Genomic DNA, 22,078 nt, shown 5'->3' on the forward strand with positions numbered 1-22,078 from the left:
AGATGCTGCCTGTCCCGCCGAGTTACTCCAGCTTTTTGTCTCTATCTACATATAAGAGCCTGGTCAGTCGTTTCATGATTTTCCTTTGAAGGTCCGAATGTCTGCGTTTATCTCGCGTCCCCGCTCGTCCCCTCCCCTCTCGTTCACACACACTCACATGTCCTGCTTCCAGCTGGGTCTGTGAATTTGAACTTGTCTACCCGGTGCGAACCAAACGTAGAGACGCGTCTCTAAGAGTCGGGTGAGGTGAGTGCAGAATTTTAGAAAGAAAACGGTCTGAAGAAGGTTCTTGCGATTGAGGGAGTGCACCGTAGGTTTACAAGGTTAATTCCTGGGATGACGGGACTGTCATATGCTGAGAGAATGGATCAGCTGGGCTTGTACACTCTGGAGTTTAGAAGGATGAGAGGAGATCACATTGAAACGTATAAGATTGTTAAGGGTTTGGACACTCTAGAGGGGGGGGGGGGGTCCAGAACCAGGGGCCATAGTTTAAGAATAAGGAGTAAGCCATTTAGAACGGAGACGAGGAAACACTTTTTCTCACAGAGAGTGGTGAGTCTGTGGAATTCTCTGCCTCAGAGGGCGGTGGAGGCAGGTTCTCTGGATGCTTTCAAGAGAGAGCTAGATAGGGCTCTTAAAATAGCGGAGTCAGGGGATATGGGGAGAAGGCAGGGATATGGGATGATCAGCCATGATCACATTAAATGGCGGTGCTGGCTCGAAGGGCCAAATGGCCTACTCCTGCACCTATTGTCTATTGTCCTCTGTTTGGAAAAGGAATTAGTTTAGTTTAAGTAGTAACTGCAGATGCTGGAAAATCGAAGGTAGACAAAAGGGCCGAATGGCCTACTCCTGCACCTATTGTCTGTTGTCTATTGTCCCGATCCGAATCGCCGCCCCATTCATTTTCTCCAGAGATGCTGCCTGACCCGCTGAGTTGCTCCAGCACTTTGTGTCTGTCTTTCCTATATTTTACTCAAACCAGCCCAGCAAACTCCCACCCGGGAAGGTAAAGATATTTCGAATTCCCTTGTAAGTATCTCCCTGGCAAGAAAGTGGAAATGTTCACAAGATCACACCAGTGATCTTTAGCGCGGATTTAAACCAAATTGGCGCGATACAAGCAGGAACAAAAGGCATAAAGTGCTGGAGTAAACTCAGCGGGTCGGGCAGCATATCTGGAAGACATGGCTAGGTCAGCGAATGGATGAGACGTTTTGTTTCAGCGAAATCTTCGCAAGTTAATCGCTCCGAGGTTTTGCTTGTACACGCGTTGGCGTCCTTGTTCAGTATTCGGAACTAAAGGACGGGTTGTTTAAAGGGTCGTTCACTATATTCGGTGCTCTCGATGTGGCCTCCTTAACATCGGCGAGACCGAGCGTAGACTACATGTGGAAGAAGGAACCGCAGATGCTGGTTTACGCGGTGCCGAAGTTAGAGACAAAATGCTGGAGTAACTGAGCGGGGCTCAGTCCTGAGAAAAAAACATTCTTGCCATAGAGGGAGTACAGAGAAGGTTCACCAGACTGATTCCTGGAATGTCAGGACTTTCATATGAAGAAAGACTGGATAGACTCGGCTTGTACTCGCTAGAATTTAAAAGATTGAGGGGGGATCTTATTGAAACGTACAAAATTGTTAAGGGGTTGGACAGTCTAGATGCAGGAAGATTGTTCCCGATGTTGGGGAAGTCCAGAACAAGGGGTCACAGTTTGAGGATAAGGGGGAAATCTTTTAGGACCGAGATGAGAAAAACATTTTTCACACAGAGAGTGGTGAATCTCTGGATTTATCTGCCACAGAAGGTTGTTCATTGGCTATATTTAAGAGGGAGTTAGATGTGGCTAAAGGGGTCAGGGGGTATGGAGAGAAGGCAGGTACAGGATACTGAGTTGGATGATCAGCCATGATCATATTGAATGGCGGTGCAGGCTCGAAGGGCCGAATGGCCTACTCCTGCACCTAATTTCTATGTTTCTATGTTTCTATGGGACAGGCAGCGTCTACGGAGAGAAGGGATCTGAAGATAGGTCTCGACCCGAAACATCACCCAACCAGACATGCTGCATGTCCCGTTGAGTTACTCCAGCATGTTGTGTCTATCCAAGCATAGGCAGCTGTTCCCATCACAGAAGGTACACAAAAATGCTGGAGAAACTCAGCGGGTGAGGCAGCATCTATGGAGCGAAGGAAATAGGTAACATTTCGGGACGAAATCTTTCTTCAGACCCTTCACAGATGCGGCCTGACCCGCAGAGTTCCTCCAGCACGTTGTGTTTTGCTCAAGATTACAGCATCTGCAGTTCCTTCTGCCCCTATTGTTTAAAGGGAGTCGGGGTTATGGGTGAGCGGTGCAAATGTCCTATTGAAGACTCCATGTTGCCACTGTTCAACCCGACATTCATCGCTTTCTGGACCAACATTGGCATTATTTGGCAAGGCATTCAATGCGATCCCGTTTCATTTCTAGTGAGTCGAAAAGATTTAATGCCTTTAATGTATTCGTACAATTCCCATTTTTCTTTTAATTTCCCCCGAATCTATGATTTGCAAACTCCTGGTCATCTACTGATTAACTTTGCGTCAATCGGTTTGACCTGGTCTTTTAATGTTGCATTTAATTTAAATCCATGCCCGAGTGTACACAATAATGAGACGAATAGGAAGGTACACAAAAAAAAAGTTGGAGAAACTCAGCGGGTGCAGCAGCATCTATGGAGCGAAGGAAATAGGCAACGTTTCGTCCCGAAACGTTGCCTATTTCCTTCGCTCCATAGATGCTGTTGCATCCGCTGAGTTTCTCCAGCACTTTTGTCTACCTTATCAAGAGAGTGTTCTTGTCTTGTGTCCCAGATAGGACAATGACAAACTACTGAGTTACTCCAGCACCTGTGTCTATTTCCAGCACACACCAGCATCTACAGTTCCTCTCTACACATTCCGCATGGAATTTTTGTTTCAGAAGGGGGAAATACCCACCGAGTGAATTCGTTACAAAAATACCTGCCAATAATTAGACGATGATAAATGCATAACTTGAGCACAATTCCACTGTCTTGTAGTTTTCGTGGCGTTTCTTGTTGCCATGTGTGCTGTTTACTCTATATTCTCTGTGAGAACAGGGTATTTCGTTGCGCCCCTGATGCAAATGACAATAAACTAATCTGAATCTGAACTATCTAAGAATCCAAGGGCAATTTACAGCGACCGATTGACCCAGCAGCCGGGATGTGGGAGGAAGTTGGGGCACCCGGAAGAAACCCACGCGGTCACAGGGAGAACGCGCTAACTCCACACAGACAGCACCCGAGGTCGGGATTTGCGAGGCAGAAGACCCGCTAGCTGTGCCAATGTGCCGTCTATAGTTTTTATTAAATCCTTCTGACGACTGTCTCAACTACAACTGCATGTAGTGAGTCCGGGACTCCCACCGCCCCTTCGGTGTTTAACTTCAAGGCACGGGAGAGTTGCTACCTTCCAGCGCCAGGGACCCAGGTTCGATCCTGACCACGGGTGCTTTCTGTTACGAAGTTTGCACCTTCTCCCCGTGACCGCGTAGGCTTTCTCCGGGAGCACGGGTTTCCTCCCAAATTCCAAAGACTTACAGGTTTGTCGGCTAATTGGCTTTGGTAAAATTGAAACTTGTCCCTAGTGTGCGTTGGGATGGTGCTCGTGTACGGGGTGATCGCTGCTCGGCGCGGACTCGGTGGGCCGAGGGTTTGTTTCTGTGCTGTGTCTCTAAACTAAAAAAACAAAACATGTTTTTCTTTAAACAGCCAGGGAGCTCTTCAATGGTCCTGGTAAATCATCAGGCTTCACTCAATATCAACAAAAATGGACCGGTTTGTAGGCTGATTGGCCTCTGTAAACTGTCCCTAGTGTGTGTTGGATAGAACGTGTTGATTGTTGGTCGGCGTGGTCTCGATGGGCCGGAGGGCCTGTTTCTGCGCTGTATCTCTAAACTAAACTATGAACCATCAACTCCTCGGGTAATTTGGGATCAGATTTTTCCAGTGTCTCGCCTCCCCTGTCCCTTGCTTTTGTTTTTTCTGCAAATTTGTCTCACATAATTTCACACACAGAGCACTGGACCAATTGTGTACCATGTTTACATATTCTGTTGTTCTACTGCAAGTAAGAATTGCATTATTCTATCTGGGACATATGACAATCATCTCATCCCTACCTCATCTCCCGGGTGCTAAACACTTTAATTCTCCTTCCCATTCCCACACTGATTTTTTTCTTTCCTAGGTCTCTTCCATTGTCAGAGTGAGGCTAAACACAAATTGGACAAACAGCATCTCATATTTCGTTCGGGCAGCTTACAGCCCAGTGATAAGAATAGTGGTTTCTCTCGCTTCAAGTAACCCCGAGATTCCCTCTCTCTCTATCCCCCCCCCCCCCCCCCCCCCCCCCAATCTTAGATTCGCAAACTCCTGGTCATCTACTGATCAACTTTGCGTCAATCGGTTTGTCCTGGTCTTTTAATGTTGCATTTAATTTAAATCCATGCCCGAGTGTACACAATAATGAGACGAATAGGAAGGTACACAAAAAAAGTTGGAGAAAATCAGCGGGTGCAGCAGCATCTATGGAGCGAAGGAAATAGGCACCAGCTTCTCGTTTTCACCCAACAAACAGCTAACAATGAATGACCTGTTTCCTTCATCATCGTTACTTTTTTTGCATATCTTTCAATCACTGTTCTTTATCTCTCTACACCGTCGTCTATATCTCTCATTTCCCTTTTCCCTAACCAGTCTGAAGAAGGGTCTCGACCCGAAACTTCACCCATTCCTTCTCTCCACAGATGCTACCTGTCCCGCTGAGTTGCTCCAGCTTTTCGTGTCTATCTTCGGTTTAAATCAGCATCTGCAGTTCCTTCCTACACTCTTAAGTCTTGTGGATTGTGTGCTATGTTTACATATGCTGTGTGCTGCTTGCAAGTAAGAATTTCATTATTCTATCTGGGACATACGGCAATCACTCTTTAACTCTTGACATTAGAATCCATCCTGTCGTACATATGTTTTTAACAATATTACATTATACACTGTTATACAATATTACACACTGGGGCCGTGGACATCACTTTATTGCAGTGGAATGAGAAGCAAAAAGCAGGCATTTAATTGTGTGTGATGAATGGCGCCCAGAGACCTCAGTTCACCGTTGACCGCGAACCCATTATTCCTTTGGCGCGATATGGCAATTTCAAAGGCGGCAAGAACCAACACGCCGGGTGGAGGATTATCGGGTCAATTCCAGTTCACACCCGCTGCGCTCTGTAGAAACCCACAAGCCACTTCGATGCCGAGGGCTTACATGTATGTTCACCTAGAATCCTTGTCCACCTCAGATGGCAATCTCTGCTGCACGATATTTCAGTGTTATACAGTGGGATTTTCAGAAATCGTACGTATTAAAAAATTATAGAATATCCCCTATTCTAAAGACAGACACAAAAAACTGGAGTAACTTAGCGGGACAGGCAGCATCCCTGGAGAGAAGGAATGGGTGATGTTTTGGGTCCAGGCCCTTCAAATGTTATTCTGCTCGGTTCAACGTATTTTAAGCGTCGATAAAAATCTTACATTCGGCGTGAGGCCATTGATTGATTTCTCTTCCACCCCCCCCCCCCCCCCCCCCCCCCCAAAAGTTAAGGAAATCATGATTGTGGCTTGAATATCTGCCCCAATATTCACTGGCAGTATCCCGCTGGGACCCGGGAAATGGTGTGTCCTCCCTCGCCTTCGTCTCATCTACAATGTGTAAGCAGAAACTGGTAAGCAGATGCTGGTTTAAACCGAAGATAGAGACAAAAAGCTGGAGTAACTCAGCGGGACAGGCAGCATCTCTGGAGAGAAGGAACGGGTGACGTTGCGGGTCGAGACCCTTCTTCTACGACGTGTTGGGGACGCTCGGAATTAGCAGAGTCCCCAGTCCGCTCGCACTCAAAGTCTGGGCTCAAATGTCACGAATCCTTGCTCTGGTTTAGTGGAGCGTGTGGAAAATACTCAATGCAGAAAACAGATCACCATACCGAGAGGCGAGGGCACGCTTTTTTGTTTTGTGTGTCTCCCACATAGGTGCCAGGTTGGCTTCTTTACAGTGACTGGTGTTAGAGTAGCATCTGTCGACGCTGTGCGGGGAAGAAATCTAAGCACAATCCTCAGATCCGTTAGCAGTGTATACGGTTATTGGAGATGCAGTGTAGAGTTACAGAGTCACACAACACGGAGGACGGACACAAAATGCTGGAGTAACTCAGCGGGACAGGCAGCATCTCTGGAGAGAAGGAATGGGTGGCGTTTCGGGTCGAGACCCTCCTTCAGACTCTGTCCCGCTGAGTTACTCCGGCATTTTTGTGTCCAGCTTCGGTGTGACCAGCGTCTGCAGTTCCTTCCCACACATACTCGCCCATGCTGATCAAACCGCCCCTTCAAAGCTAATCCCATTCCCCTCTAAACGTTTCCTATCCATATTCCGACTCGAAACGTCACCTACCCGTGTTCTCCAGAGATGCTGCCTGACCTGCCGAGTTAATCCAGCACTTGGTGTCCTTTTTTATAATGTTGTTATTCTCTCAAATATCTAAGCTGGCACCTCATTCCATACACCCACCATCCTCAGTGTGGAAAATATATCTGGGTTGGTTTAGTTCAGTTTGGTTTGGTTTGGTATAGTTCAATATCGCGCGTCCCAACCAGTCAGCAGAAAGACAATACATGATAATCTCTCCCCCCGCATCTTAACCTCCAATGGCCTGTGCATAGAACATAAGGTCTATTGGAGACACAAGCGGCTGTGGAGACTGGAACCTTGAGCGAAAAGCAAACTGCTGGAGAAACACATCGGGATAGGCAGCATCTGTGGGAGGGGAATAGACGGAGACGTTCGGGTCGCGACACTTCCACAAACGGAGCCTTCTACTGACTAAACTGTATTCAGATTTTTTAAAGTACACAAAACAGAAATTCTTCATATTTCGCATTGTCTGCACATTCAGTATTGTCTTGGTAGTGTTCGCAACTTGTATTTAAAGAAAACATCCTTGCCACCTCGGGTGCCATCTATCCCATTGTTTGAGGGGCCCCCCCCACTGGACTTAGACCCTCGGTAGCCAGCAAATGCTGCCTGACCTTTCTTCTGTTTGCCCAGCAGAACCAAAGAACTACAGATGCTGGTTTATACCAAAGATAGACACAAATTGCTGGAGTAACTCAGCGGGTCAGGCAAGGTCCGAGGAAGGGTCCCAACGCGACGTGTCACCCATCCCTTATCTCCAGAGATGCTGCCTGACCCGCTCATTCCACACACCCATCACCCTAGAAGGATGAGAGGGCTTCTCATTGAAACATATAAGATTGTTAAGGGCTTGGGCACACTAGAGGCAGGAAACATGTTCCCGATGTTGGGGGAGTCCCGAACCCAGGGGCCACAGTTTAAGAATAAGGAGTAAGCCATTTAGAATGGAGACGATGAAACACTTTTTCTCGCAGAGAGTTGTGAGTGTGGAATTCTCTGCCTCAGAGGGCGGTGGAGGCGGGTTCTCTGCATGCTTTCAAGAGAGAGAGCTAGATAGGGCTCTTAAAAATAGCGGAGTCAGGGGATATGAGGAGAAGGCATGAACTGATTGGGGATGATCAGCCATGATCACATTAAATGGCGGTGCTGGCTCGAAGGGCCAAATGGCCTACTCTTGCACCTATTGTCTATTGTCTATTGTCCTCTGTGTGGAAAAGGAATTAGTTTAGTTTAAGAAGGAACTGCAGATGCTGGAAAATCGAAGGTAGACAAAAGTGCTGGAGAAACTCAGCGGGTGCACCCGCTGAGTTTCTCCAGCGCTTTTGTCTACCTGTAGTTTAATTTAGTTTACTCCAGCACTTTGTGTCTATCTAACTGTGTATTCCCCCAGTACTTGTGTGTTTTGCTCGGACTTCCAGCAGCGTCTTGTATCTGTATTCATGGTGCCCTGTAATATGGGGAGTGGCCGGCTTTCGCAGTAGTTCTGTTCTATTATGGATATTATAATGAGCATGTGAGTACGTGTCCACCCCCCGCTGTCAGTTAGATAATTTGTTTTGCTGCTGGGTTGTTTTTTTTTCTCCGAGGGTGCACTTTAGCGTCGAGTCATTGGCTGGGAGGAGCCAGCAGCGTACGACCCAGAGTAAAAAAGAGAAACTCGGCAAAGGCCGGGGAGAAAGGTGTTGGGTGCAGTCCGGAACTGCGTGCGTTCCCAGGTTCCCCGAGTTCACCGTTTGGTTTCCCGCTGCCTCTCACTCTCTCACTGTGCGTTCACCAGCCGCCAAGGAAAGTACGACTAGGGGACTTCTCTGGAAAGCGCCGTCTCTTCAGGAGAAGAAGCTTGTCTTCCGTTGCCAGCACTCCGCGTGTTTGTTGTGCGCCTTCAGCCGTCTCTGTGCGCTCACCGAGAGAGGGAGATCCAATCTTCACTTCGCCGGCGACACAGCAGGTAGGTGCCCGCTTTGCCCTGGCGGTTCCCGGCCGGGACTGACAGCTCGGTCCGCGGGGGGAGAGCGGACTGAATCCTGCGCCCTGGGCTTGCATTCATTAGTGTAGGAATTGTCAAACTCTCCCGAGTCTGGAAACCATTTGGTATGATTTTCACATTTAAAAAAAGTGGGAGAATTAAAAAATCATAACTTTTTTAAGACAAACTGAACTCGAATAACAAAGTATTCAAGAAAGAACTGCAGATGCTGGAAAAATCGAAGGTAGACAAAAGTGCTGGAGAAACTCAGCGGGTGAGGCAGCGTCTGTGGAGCGAAGGAAATAGGCGACGTTTCGGGCCGAAACCCTTCCTTGAAACCTTGCCGTCGGGTAGCCCATCTCTCAGGAGTGCTCCTGAGTCAGGGCGGTGGATCCGGGAGGAGGTGGGTTGTATAGAGAACATCCTTAGCCGTCGCTACAGTCAATGCCCGCGCATTTGCCTTGCTGTACCGCCGCAATTAGTGCAATGATAGACACAAAAAGCTGGAGTAACTCAGCGGGGCAGGCAGCATCTCTGGAGAGGAATGGGTGACGTTTCGGGTCGAGGCCCTTCTTCAGGCTGAAATTAAAGCAATGATCGTGGGTGGCGTCTCCCTCATCTCTCGGGGATAGGATTTGACTCACAATTATTTGAACGAAAGCTTTGGATTTCTGTAGATAGACACAAAAAGCTGGAGTAACTCGCCAGCATCTGCGGTTCACACAGAGTGTTGCGAGTCTGTGGAATTCTCTGCCGGGTGGAGGCCGGTTCTCTGGATACTTTCAAGAGAGAGTTAGATAGGGTTCTTAAAGATAGCGGAGTCAGGGGATATGGGGAGAAGGCAGGAAAGGGGTACTGATTGGGAATGATCAGCCATGATCACATTGAATGGCGGTACTGGCTCGAAGGGCCGAATGGCCTACTCCTGCACCTATTGTCTATTGTCTATTGTTCCTTCCCACACACTTCACATTTCTGTAGTTATGTTTCATTGTCTCGGGGCAACCCAAGTCTGAAGAAGGGTCTCGACCCGAAACGCCACCCATTCCTTCTCTCCAGAGATGCTGCCTGTCCCGCTGAGTTACTCCAACATTGTGTGAGTGTCATTCTTCAGGGTTTTGAAAGTCTAGTTGAAGAGTCAAGAATCAAGAGTATTTATTGTCATTTGCACTGACACCTCATATTTCGGATGGGCAGCTCGCATCCAGCGGGATGAATATGATTTCTCTAATTTCAAGTGACCCTTGCTTTCCCTCTCTCTCCGCCTCTCCCCCACCCTAGTTCTCCGGAAACTGTCCTCCTGATTAAATATTGCTGATTGTATGAAGATAGACAGCAAAAAAAAAGAAGCTAGAGTCACTCAGCGGAACATGCAGCATATCTGGAGAGAAGGAATGGGTGACGTTGCGGGTCGAGACCCTTCTTCAGACTCGAGTATGCCACGTTGCCACCTTTCCACTCAGCTAAACCGAAGATAGGCGCAGAAAGCTGGAGTAACTCAGCGGGTCGGGCAGCATCTCTTTACCATTCTATATTACCTTGATCAACGTCCCCTTTGGTCTTTGTTTTCACGCCTTGCCCATCCATATCTCTATATCTCCCTCTCCCCTTACTCAGTCTGAAGGGTCGAGACCCGAAACGTTCCTTCTCTCCAGAAATGCTGCCTGTCCCACTGAGTGGCTCCAGCATTTTGTGTCTATCTACCGAACAATTAAATTCTTATGTGTAAAATGAGGGATTGCAGATGCTGGTTTACACACAAAATCCTGGAGTAACTCAGCGGGTCAGGCAGTATTTCATTCGCAAGAATAAAATTCTTACTTGCAGCATCATAACAGCAGGCCTGTAATAGAATCCACATAGATAATATATAATAAACAAATAATCACTAAATAAATAACCCCGATACTACTGCAAAATAAAGCACGAAGTCCGTAGACACCAATGTCCGTAGACACACAAAAATGCTGGAGAAACTCAGCGGGTGCAGCAGCATCTATGGAGCGAAGGAAATAGGCAACGTTTCGTCCCGAAACGTTGCCTATTTCCTTCGCTCCATAGATGCTGCTGCACCCGCTGAGTTTCTCCAGCATTTTTGTGTACCTTCGATTTTCCAGCATCTGCAGTTCCTTCTTAAACACAATGTCCGTAGACATTCATTGTTGAGGCTAGTGCTGTTCATAAGTGATAGGAGCAGAATTAAGCCACTTGGGCTCATCAAGTCTACTCCGCCATTCAATCATGGCTGGTCTATCTTTCTCCCTCAATCCCGTTATCTTTCCCCCATCAACCCCATTCTCCTGCCTTCTCCCCATAAACCCTGACACCCGCACTAATCAAGAATCTATCAATCTGCGCCTTAAAATATACCCAATAACTTGGCCTCTGTTACAATGTGTCGTGTGCAAGAACCTTGTGGTTGTTGGGAAGAAGTTATTATTGAACCTGATGGTCACTGTTTTCAGGCTCCTATATCATCTTCCCGATGGTAGAAGTGGAATGAGAGCGTAGCCAGGGGAGGGTTTGGGACTTTGGTGATGGTCGCTGCTGTCTGTGGCTGTTGTAACGTTATCACCATGGAACCTAAACCACAGGAGTTGCAGATGCTGCTGGACTCTTGCGTAGAGCACAAAATACTACAGTAACTCGGCGGGGCAAACAGCATCTCTGCAGAACATGGACAGGTGATGCTTGGGGTTGGGACCCTTCTTCAGACCCCTTCCACTTCCAGTCTGAAGAAATGTCCCGACCTGAAACATCACCTCTCCACGATTTCCAGAGATGCTGCCTGTGCCGCTGAGTTACTCCAGCACTTTGTGTTCCAAACCCAAAATGAATTGGTCAGCAGTTCGACTGAGACAATAAATGTCAACGGTCCGTCTCAGACGTTGGCTGACCTGTAATTTGAACTTTAGGAGACTTAGTAAGATCTTACAGTTCCTTGTGCGGTTCAGGACTAATTCGGGTTTAATATGTCGCTCCTAAAACCGCGCCTGTGTGCACCACTCCGTCAGCCCCTTTCCTTTGAAGATAGACACAAAAAGCTGTAGTAACACCGCGGGACTGGCAGCATCTCTGGAGAGAAGGAATGGGTGACGTTTTGGGTCGAGGCCCTTCTTCAGACTGAGAGTCAGAGGAGGGGGAGTCTAGAGATATGGAAGGGTAAGGTGTAGGAACTGCAGATGCTGGTTTACACCGAAGATAGACACAAAATGTTGGAGTTTACATGGATCGGACAGTACGTGGATAGGACAGGTTTGGAAAGATATGGACCAAACGCAGGTGGGACTAGTGTAGATGGGACATGTTGGCCGAAGTGTCTGTGTCCACGCTGCATCACTCTATCAGTCTAGGACTCCATAACTCAGGTCAGTTTGGGGGGAGTTCCCCCCGCCACGGGTACCATGTAATCCCGTGCTACCTGCTCCATGGTCGGATAGTCGGCGACTAAACCGTCTCCCCCACCCGGTTCGCTAGGTGAGGAGGGGGCTGTGGACCCCCAGCAGGACCAAAAACAAGACCTGTCAAAGTGCGGATGAGCCTCTAGCGAGCCAACGGCCATCCACACTTCAGTAGAAGTTACGATCACTGTCGTACATAGGAATGAAGAAAAACATGAAATATAATTATTCTCTCTCCTTGCTTCTCAAAAGAGAAGTTGTAGACTATAACTCATCGGGACAGGCGACATCTCTGGAGAGAAGGAATGGGTGACCTTTCGGGTCGACACCTTTTGTGTCTATCTTCGGTGTAAACCAGCATCTGCAGTTCCTTCCTGCACACACCTTGTTCTGCTGCCCGCGGGCGTTTGACATGTGGATCTTCTCTGGCAATTCACGAATCATAACTATTTTTTATTGTTCTTGGGGAAAACTTGCATCGCAAGATTTTCAAAATGTTTGCCTTCGCTAAATTGAACTCACGCAAAAACGAGGTCGGGTCGTATTAGAGTGTAGGCCTCTATCTTATGAAAGAATTGCGATTTCTAGACAGGTGGTGACTTTAATCTGAATAAATGTCCGCATTCAAGTTACTGTAGAATATCAATCGGGTTTCTATACGGCCGTGGGACACCCACGATCCTGAAACAAGATGAACAGGAAATAACGATTAGGCAATGGTTAACTTGAAATGTAAGTTGCCAACACTCGGCGCTCTGAGCTGCAGGAGAGGTTGGACAGGCTAGGGGTTTTGTTCCACAAGAGGCTGAGGGGTGACCTTCTAGAGGCACATACAATTATGAGGGGAATGGATAGGATGATTCCCATAGAGTCTCTTTTCCCCAGGGTAGGGGAATCAAGAACGAGAGGGCTTAGGTTTAGAGTCTGATGAAGGCTCCAGACCCGAACGTCACCTCTCCCCTTTCTCCAGAGATGCTGCCGGACCCGCTGAGTCACTCCAATAGTTTGTGCCTCTCTTTGGCAAAGGTTCAAGGCGAGAGAGTGAAGATTTAATAAGGACCTGAGCGCCAACTTTTTCATGGAAAATGTGTTGGAACGAGCTGCCAGACGGGGTAGTTGAGGCGGGTATTGCGACAACGTTTGAAAGGCAAGTATGTGCGATAGACAGGAAAGGGTTAAAGGGATTTGGCCCAAACGCGGGCAAACGGGACAAGGTATCTTGATCAGTGTGGGCGAGTTAGGCCGAAATGTCTATTTCTCTGCTGTATCACCATGACTCTACATGGAGGTAAAATCACACACACATATATACTATATATATATAGTACCAGCCACGGCGTATGAAGAGGGGTCTCGACACGAAATGTCACCCATTCCTTCTCTCCAGAGATGCTGCCTGTCCCGCTGAGTCACTCCAGCATTTTGTGTCTATCTGCAGGAATATCATACTCGTGTTTCTTTGGTAATATACAGGATTAAAGAAAAATAAATAAATTGGAGTTGGCCCTCAATGTGATTACAGGGTAAATGTACCTGCGAAGATTTTTGAAATAAACATTATTGTTGAGTTATAAACAGTCTCTCGTGGTTGGTAGAAACAAGAATGCTGTTTCCGTCTCAGTGGCGTCCCAACCCCAAACCTGCAGATGCTGGTTTCCAAACAAAAGGACACAAAGTGCTGGAGTAACTTAGCGGCCTATCAACCCACCTTTACTCGCTAGTAGAGCGAGTAAAGCTGGACTCAGCGGGTCAGGCAGCATCTCCGGAGAAAAGGAATAGGTGACATTTCGGCTAGAGACCTTTCTTCTACTCGCTTTGTGTTCACCTATTATCCATCACACTTTGTCCTGCCCCTTCCCTCCACCCCCTCCCCTTACCATCTGTCTGAAGAAGAAGCTCCCACCCGAAACGTCGCCCGTCCATGTTGCCTGGCCCGCGGAGTTACTCCAGCACTTTGTGTCTTTTCTTCCGTGGTAGTTTGTGTTCGGTGGTGTCCTTATCTCGCGAAATCTGGTTTAAAAAAATGAATTGTGTACATCTGGTGGAGTGATCCGAATTGAAATCTTCGATATTGTGACCATATATAGAAATTAAATTCCATGAGTTTTGGAAGAAACTCTGGACTCGTTGCCCTTCGCAGCGAAGACCCACATTGGTTCCCAAGTGGTGATACAAATGGGGTAAATGTATGCGGCCATAAATTAAAATCTAGGCTCAGACAGAATGTCTGGTGTTTTAGCGTTGTGACTATATTTTAATTTTCTTGAGACAATCAATAAATCAATCGTCTCATTTATCCTCGGAAATGTGCGCCTGGTGACCATGGCATTTGGACACTAGTGAAGCGGTGCATTAATGCCCCTGTCCCACTTTGGAAACCTGAACGGAAACCTCTGGAGACTTTGCGCCCTATCCAAGGTTTCCGTGCGGTTCCCGGAGGTTTTTGTCAGTCTCCCTACCTGCTTCCACTACCTGCAACCTCCGAGAACCGCCTGCAACCTCCGGGAACCGCACGGAAACCTTGGGTGGGGCGCAAAGTCTCCCGAGGTTTCCGTTCAGGTTTCCTAAGTGGGACAGGGTAAGGAATATGGCATTTCATTAAATATTAATGTCACTTTTCCCTGTAACCTATTATTTCAATATTTCAGTATTTTGTTTATTTCTAGCGTATTTATCAAAAATAAAACGAATGCAAATTTTTATAGGGACACAAGGAACTGCGGATGCTTGTTTACAAAGTAAAAGACAAAGTGCTGGAGTAACGCTGCGTCACTGTAAATAGTTATCGTTAAATTAGGCTCTTGCGAGGGAAGAATGCATACAAACATCCTGGATATAAATCTCGTCCTTACCAGCCCGGCTGGCCTGGGGTCTGAAGATTGTGACGGGCGATAAGTAAATGGTGGTTCAGCGGTAGAGTTGCTGCCTCACTGCGCCAGAAACCCGCGTTTACTACGGGTGCTGTCTGTACGGAGTTTGCACGTTTTCCCTTTGACCGCGTGTGTTTTCTCCGAGATCTTTAGTCTCAACCGACACGCCAAAGACGTATAAGTTTGTAGGTTAATTGGCTTGGTATAGAAATGTAGGTTGTCCCTAGTGTGTGTAGGATGGTGTTCGGAGATCGCTGGTCGGCGCGGACTTGGTGGGCCGAAGGGTCTGTTTCCGCGCTGTATCTCTAAACTAGACAAGATACGAAAGTTAATTTTCCAGTTAAGCCAGCATCTGCAGTTCCTTCCTACACAAACAGCACTCACTTTTGTTTTAATGAGGTCCGTGTCTATAACATTAATGTTTAAGAATGAACGGCAGATGCTGGTAAAATCGAAGATAGACATAGAAACATAGAAAATAGGTGCAGGAGTAGGCCATTCGGCCCTTCGAGCCTGCACCGCCATTCAATATGATCATGGCTGATCATCCAACTCAGTATCCTGTACCTGCCTTCTCTCCATACCCCCTGATCCCTTTAGCCACAAGGGCCACATCTAACTCCCTCTTAAATATAGCCAATGAACTGGCCTCAACTACTTTCTGTGGCAGATAATTCCAGAGATTCACCACTCTCTGTAAAACGCTGGAGTAACTCGGCGGGTGAGGCAGCATCTATGGAGAGAAGGAATTGGCGACGTTTCGGGTCGAGACCCTTCTTCAGACTATGTCTATAACATAATCATAATGTCTATAACATCACTACTGGTCCCGTGGACATACGGTGTCAATGGGTTTAGTTATATCATCATTATATCAATATATGATGACGGCTAATTTCCGGGTAAACCACGTTGACTCCAGATCTTGCGCCAGAAATACGCAGCCAGGATGATGAAAGGATCCACCCGCCTGTAACCTGGCTACTTGTTCAAACGCTCTGAGCTGCAGGAAAGATACGTGTGTGTTCTTCCTGCCTTTGTGTTTAGCTCCACTGAGTTCTGGAGAAGGGTCCAGACATGGAACCTCGCATGCCCTAGATGCTGCCTGATCCGCCGAGATCCGTCCCGCCAGCAGTTTGTGTTTCGTTTTATTTTTGTGTGTGTGTCTCTCTCTCTCCCCCCCCCCCCCCCCCTCCCCGTTGACTCGTGTGCAGTTGATACTGTCTTGGGGCGCGCAAATATCTGGGATAACCCGTCTAAATTGTCAGGGATCACGGAAAACATGCCCTCACCCACCAATTCTCCGCAGATGTGACCCACTCACCCTCGCACCATGTAACTTTCAGGTTAATTACAATAAACCTCCCAACCCGCAGGCGTTAGCAATGTGAGTGGTAACCGGAGCACCCGGAGGAAACCCCGCACGGAAAACGTGCAAACTCCACGCAGACAGCACCCGAATGTTAGGATCGAACCCGGGTCTCTGCTGCTAGACGGGCAACAGGTCGACTCTCAAAGCCATGTCGGGGGGTTTTGGGGAGAAGGCAGGATAATGGGGAAAGATAGATCAGCCACGATTGAATGGTGGAGTAGACTTGGCCTAATTCTGCTCCTATCGCTTATGGGTTTATGAAGGATTCATGGGGGCTCCGCGTACAAACTTTTCCCGGATCTAAGCAAGACTCCAAGTACTCCAAGCGGGTCAGGCAGCATCTCTGGGGAACATGGATAGGTGGTTTTTCGGGACGGGACCCTTCTTCAGACGCACCTTATTCGGGTCTTATTCAGAGAATAGCTTAAACGAACTCAGAATGGAAGCAAGAAGCATAGAGTAACCCAGCGGGACAGGCAGCATCTCTGGAGAGAAGGAATTTGTGACGTTTCGGGTCGAGACCCTTCTTCAGACGGGTGAAAGTGCTGGGGGAACTCAGCGGGACTGGCGGGAGGGAATGAACAGGCGACGTTTAGGATAGGGACCGCTGAAGACCGCTGAACTCTTCATCCTGGAGAATGGACCTCTCCCCAAACGTCCCCAGACTTTTAGTTTACTTTAGATACAGCGTGGAAACAGGCCCTTCGGCCCACAGAATTTGCGCCGACCCCCGATCACCAGACTAGGGACATTCACAATTTACAAGTCAATTAACCTACAAAACTCTACATCACTAGAGTGTGGGAGGAAACCGGAGCATCAGAGGCATGTGACGTTTTAGTTTTCATTTAGTTTTTAATGATTTACAATGAAGTCCAGATTTAGAGAAATAGAGAGGTACAGTGTGGAAACAGGCCCTTCAGCCCAACTTGCCCACACCGACCAACTTGTCCCATCTACACTAGTCTCACGTGCCTGTATTTTTGCCTAAACCTGTCCTATCCATGTACCTATCTAAATGTTTCACAAACATTGCGATAGTCCCCTGCTTCAGCTACCTCCTCCGGCAGCTCGTTCCATACACCCACAACCCTTTGTGTGAAAATGTTACCCATCAGGTTCCTATTAAACCTTTCTCCCCCCACTTTAAACCTATGTCCTCTGGTTCTCAAGTCCCCTACTCTGGGCAAGAGACTCTGTGGGTTTATCCAATCCATTCCTATACCCGATCTATTCCTCTCGTAATGTTGTACACCACTATAAGATCACCCCTCGTCCTCCTGCGCTCCAAGGAATAGAGTCTCAGCCGGCTTAATCTCCCTATAATCTCAGTCCCTCCCCTTGGCAACATCCTTGCAAATCTCTGTACCCCTTCAAGTTTGAGGATTAATTTGCTTTTACTAATCCTGATTTAATACAACCCCTGCATGCTTTGGTGAGATACCTGAGGTTTATTCAAGTTCCGTATTGGATGGGCTGGACCAGGTAGACATTGATACCTGGGCATACACTGTTCATCCACCTGAGCCAATCATCCAAATGTTCAGACTGATGACCCAGGGCCATAAGTCAAATGCCAACCGGGCAATTGGAACCAAATTGACAATAAAATACAAGCACCAACTACAGTGACCATGAAATCCCACAATGTCAAATATTCTTGTTTAGTTTGAGTTTTAAATCACAACACGGAAACAAGCCCTTCCACTCCAACCAGCGATGCCCGCACACTGACATTATCCCACACACACGAGAGACAATTTACAAATTTTTACCAAGCCAATTAGCCAACAAACCTGCACGACCTTTGAGTATTTGGGGGAATAGAGACCCAGCCTGCTTAATCTCTCTATAGCTCAGGCCCTCGAGTCTTGGCACCACCCTTCTCCAAGATCATCGGTTTCCTCCCACACTCCAAAGACAGGTTTGCAGGTTAATTAGCTTGTGTTTTTGGTATACTTGGTATAAGTGTAAATAGTCCTTAGTGTGTGTAGGACAGTGTTAGTGTGCAGCGATCGCTGGTCGGTGTGGACTTGGTGGGCCGAAGGGCCTGTTTCCACGACGTATCTCTAAACTAAACTGAACTAAACCGTCTGAAATAGGGTATCGACCCGAAACGCCACCTATTCCTTTTCTCCGGAAATGCTGCCTGTCCCACTGAGTGAGTCCAGCTTTTTTGTGTTGTATCTTCGGTCCTATCCACTGCACCCCCCCCCCCCCCCCCCCCCCCCCCCCCCCCCCCCCCCCCACTGGATCCCCCTTTGTTCTCAGCTTTGATGATTATGCTGACTCAGGGGGCTGAAGTGCCTGTATCTGTACTGTGTGATTCTGTGACTCCACAACTCTGCACGTTTAACACGGCAGCTTCTAAAGTTCCTCCACACTGCGGTATTGTCCGCCGTTGGTCTTGTAGATGGCATGCAGCAGCAAGGAGTTGTGAAAGAAGCACATTCTTTCCTTGACAAGTCTACAATTTCATTGATTAACTGGTGTGCCATTATAGACTTGACAAAGGTAACAACAAGCCCGGCTTGTTTTCGGCCGCGCTGGCTCATAAAGAGTTGTCCTTTGAACCTGCTAACACATTTCCTCTCTTTTTTGTAGTCGGCATCGACTCCGTGGGGAGGTGATCTCGGCAATGCAAACTGCCACATGGAGTAGCATCGGGGAGCAACCAGCCTCGCCTCTGTCCTCCGGCTACAACTCCTGGAAGACGGCCACCCTTCCCAAGAACTTGGGGTTAGCCACGTCCGGTAGCAGTGCCTTCAGCCCTTCCAACACAGCTCCCAACTTCGCCTTCAATAACAAGTATGCCTTGCTCAATGGCCCGAGTTTGAAGGGACAAGACTGCGGCCAGTTCAAGCCCAACCTCCAGTCCACGGTCGAGTACTTTTCCAACCCCTTGCACCCGCGAGTCGACATGGCTCACTATCACGACTCCTGGTTTAGACCTTCCCACCAAGGTGGTCCTGCCGAGGACGGGGGTCTCTCGACCACCTGGTGGGACCTGCACGCCGGGTCGAGCTGGATGGACCTGCAGAACACGACGGCCGGCCTCCAGAACTCTACCCACCCAGCTGGGCTTCAGCCAACTCTGGGCAACTACGGGTCTGAGAACCAACTATGCGGGCCACCCACTCACCTGTTGCAGTTCAACCAAGTCATGGCCAACCAAGAGGGATATAAGCAGTCCGAGCCGATCCAGGATGCCCTAGTCTTGAATCAGACGCTGGATGGAGCCTCCAGACCCAAGACGGCCAGAAGATCATTGTCTCGAAGCTCGGGACAGGGGAACTGCCGTTGCCCCAATTGCATGGAGGCCGAGAGACTGGGGACATCAGTGGAAGGCGGCAACAAGAAGAAGACCCTTCACAACTGCCACATCCCGGGCTGCGGGAAGGCGTACGTCAAGACATCCCACCTCAAGGCCCACCTCAGGTGGCACAGCGGAGACCGGCCCTTCGTATGCAACTGGCTGTTCTGCGGCAAGCGCTTCACCCGCTCCGACGAGCTCCAGCGCCACCTCCAGACCCACACAGGCTCCAAGCGCTTCCTCTGCCCCGTCTGCAACCGGGTCTTCATGAGGACCGACCACCTCACCAAGCACATGAAGACCCACGGAGAAGCCAGCCAGGTGGCCGCCAAAGAGGCCGCCCGGGACGGCAGCAAGTGCGTCCCCCTGCCTGGACAACCCCAGTCACCAGACGGCATGCTGAGAGACCGTGAGGGCAAGGGGGTCAACGACGGCCTCCCAGATGCCGACAGGCAGCAGAATTGAGACTTTGCAAGTGTGCGCTCATTGTAAAGTTAACATGTTAGTGTATGAAATAGTTGCACTTGCTAAACGCTGTATATTGTTGTATAGGCTCTGAAGGAAAGTCAACATTCCCCACCAAAAAAAGGTTACACTTTTTGTTAGTTTAGTTTAGTTTCAGAGATACAGCGCGGAAACAGGCCCTTCGGCCCACCGAGTCCGCGCCAACCAGTGATCCCTGTATACTAGCACTATCCTACACACACACTAGGGACGATTTACTTCGCCAACGTTTTTTTCATTACTAAAAGGGCATTAGAAAGGTGATGAAAATCTATTTAAATTTATTTACAAAACTGAGAAACATGTTAGAGCTACAGCGTGGAAGGAGGTCAACCAGACCACTGTTCCTGTTCCATCTGGCTGGTCCTTCACTCTCCTTGAAGCTCCGCGGTTTTTCCCAGTTGAGTTTGGGTTTGAGTCTAGTTTATTGTCACGTGTACCGAGGTACAGTGAACAGCCAGAGATGCTGCCTATCCTGTTGATTTACTCCAGCATTTTGTGTCCATCTTTGGCTATAACAAAGTCTGCAGTTCCTTCCTGCTCATATTCCCATTCCCATTTGGGAAACATTCTCTTCTGCGCCTTCCTTCCCTATGGCTTTTTCAAATTACTTTTAGTGCAATGCCGAGACCTAGACACAATATTCTAGTTGTGATATCAGTATTTTATTAGGACACATCACGCCTGCTTGTCGCTGTTAAGTATTTTGCATGATATTTTAAAACTATTTATCCAACCTATACATGTACCACCAGTTCCCTCTGATCCCATACTCCAATACTGTGCATTCACATAGTCATACAGCACTCATCAAGGAGATGAGGAGGAATTTCCGTTGTCGGAGGGTGTTGAATCTGTGGAATTCATTGCCACCGACCAAGTCAATGGATATTTTTAAGGTGGAGATGAGCAGATTCTTGATTAGTACGGGTGTCAGGGGTAATGGGGAGAAGGCAGGAGAATGGGATCGAGAGGGAAAGATAGATCCACCATGATTGAATGGCAGAGTAGACTTGATGGGCCGATTGGCCTAATTCTGCACATGGAACTTATGAAGCACAGACGTCCCCATTTAATATTGTCTTCCCTCTTCCCAACAAGATGTGATACCACGTTATTTATCAGGTAACTTCCATTGACCATGCATCTGCTGACTCTGCCAACCAGCCAATATTCTCTAGAAGTCTGCAACTGTCCCGGCATTTCATCATACTTCCAACTTTGGTGTCATCTCCAAATCTGGAATTGTTTTAACCCAAAATACCCAAGTCTAACCCATGAAGAGAAAATCAGTGGCTCCTGCACCAGTCCCTGTGGAACTGGACTGTACTCAGCACACTGTCAAAAACAATCATCCACCACTCCCAAAATGCTGGAGTAACTGGAGTCAGGCAGTATCTCCGGAGAAAAGGAATAGGGGACATTTCGGGTTGAGACCCTTCTTCAAGCTGAGAATCAGGGGTGAGACGAAAACTGGAGGTAAGAAAAGGCTTACCTTGTGCTCCCAATGGATAGACTCAAGGTTCGCAATAGCATCCTGAATGATTCTTCCCTACTTTGACCAGCCATGGGCCAGAGATTCCCAGAGAGTTAGAGGGAATGTTGCATTTCTTCAAGAAGACTTTGAGCACATCCTTGAATCATTTCCTATATCCACCTGGCAATCATAGACTCCATCAATCGAATATATACATTGACATACAATGTATATAGTGTCCCATTGATGCCTGTCTCAGTTTTAAGTACATTCCAATATTCACCTAAGGGTTGCCCACACCGACCAACGTGTCCCATCTGCACTAGTCCCACTTGCCTGCATTTGGCCCATATCCCTCTAAACCTGTCCTATCCATGTACCTTTTTCTTCTTTGGTGTCCATCTTCCATGTTTCAAATGTTGACATCGCTGTCATCGTCCGTCCTGAAAAGGACGCAAGCTTCCGGCGACAATCAGTGGGAGCCATCACTTGTTGCAATAGATGATGGTGGTAGCAGAATTAGCTCAGGATACGTCCAGTTTCCAGCCCCGCGACGTGGACACTTCTGCTATGGGGCCTCCATGTACCTGTCTAGATGTTTCTTAAACATTGCAACCTGCCTCAGCTACCTCGTCTGGCAG

At 48.0% G+C, this 22,078-nt stretch overlaps 1 protein-coding gene across 2 annotated transcripts; it reads left to right on the plus strand.

Moving 5' to 3' along the window:
* The first annotated feature begins 154 nt into the window (after positions 1-154).
* sp6 (Sp6 transcription factor) lies at positions 155-20,680 on the plus strand. Of its 2 annotated transcripts, none has more exons than XM_033035010.1 (2): positions 155-246; positions 18,748-20,680. In XM_033035010.1, the coding sequence occupies exon 2, from the start codon at positions 18,782-18,784 to the stop codon at positions 19,919-19,921; it is 1,140 nt and encodes a 379-aa protein (XP_032890901.1). In that variant the 5' UTR covers positions 155-246; positions 18,748-18,781; the 3' UTR covers positions 19,922-20,680. The 2 variants fall into 2 exon arrangements, with proteins under 2 accessions (XP_032890901.1, XP_032890899.1); XM_033035008.1 differs by lacking the exon at positions 155-246 and adding an exon at positions 8,145-8,482.
* The last annotated feature ends 1,398 nt before the right edge of the window (positions 20,681-22,078 follow it).

Source organism: Amblyraja radiata, chromosome 16 (genome assembly GCF_010909765.2).
Source record: "Amblyraja radiata isolate CabotCenter1 chromosome 16, sAmbRad1.1.pri, whole genome shotgun sequence".
NCBI classification, from domain to species: Eukaryota; Metazoa; Chordata; class Chondrichthyes; order Rajiformes; family Rajidae; genus Amblyraja; species Amblyraja radiata.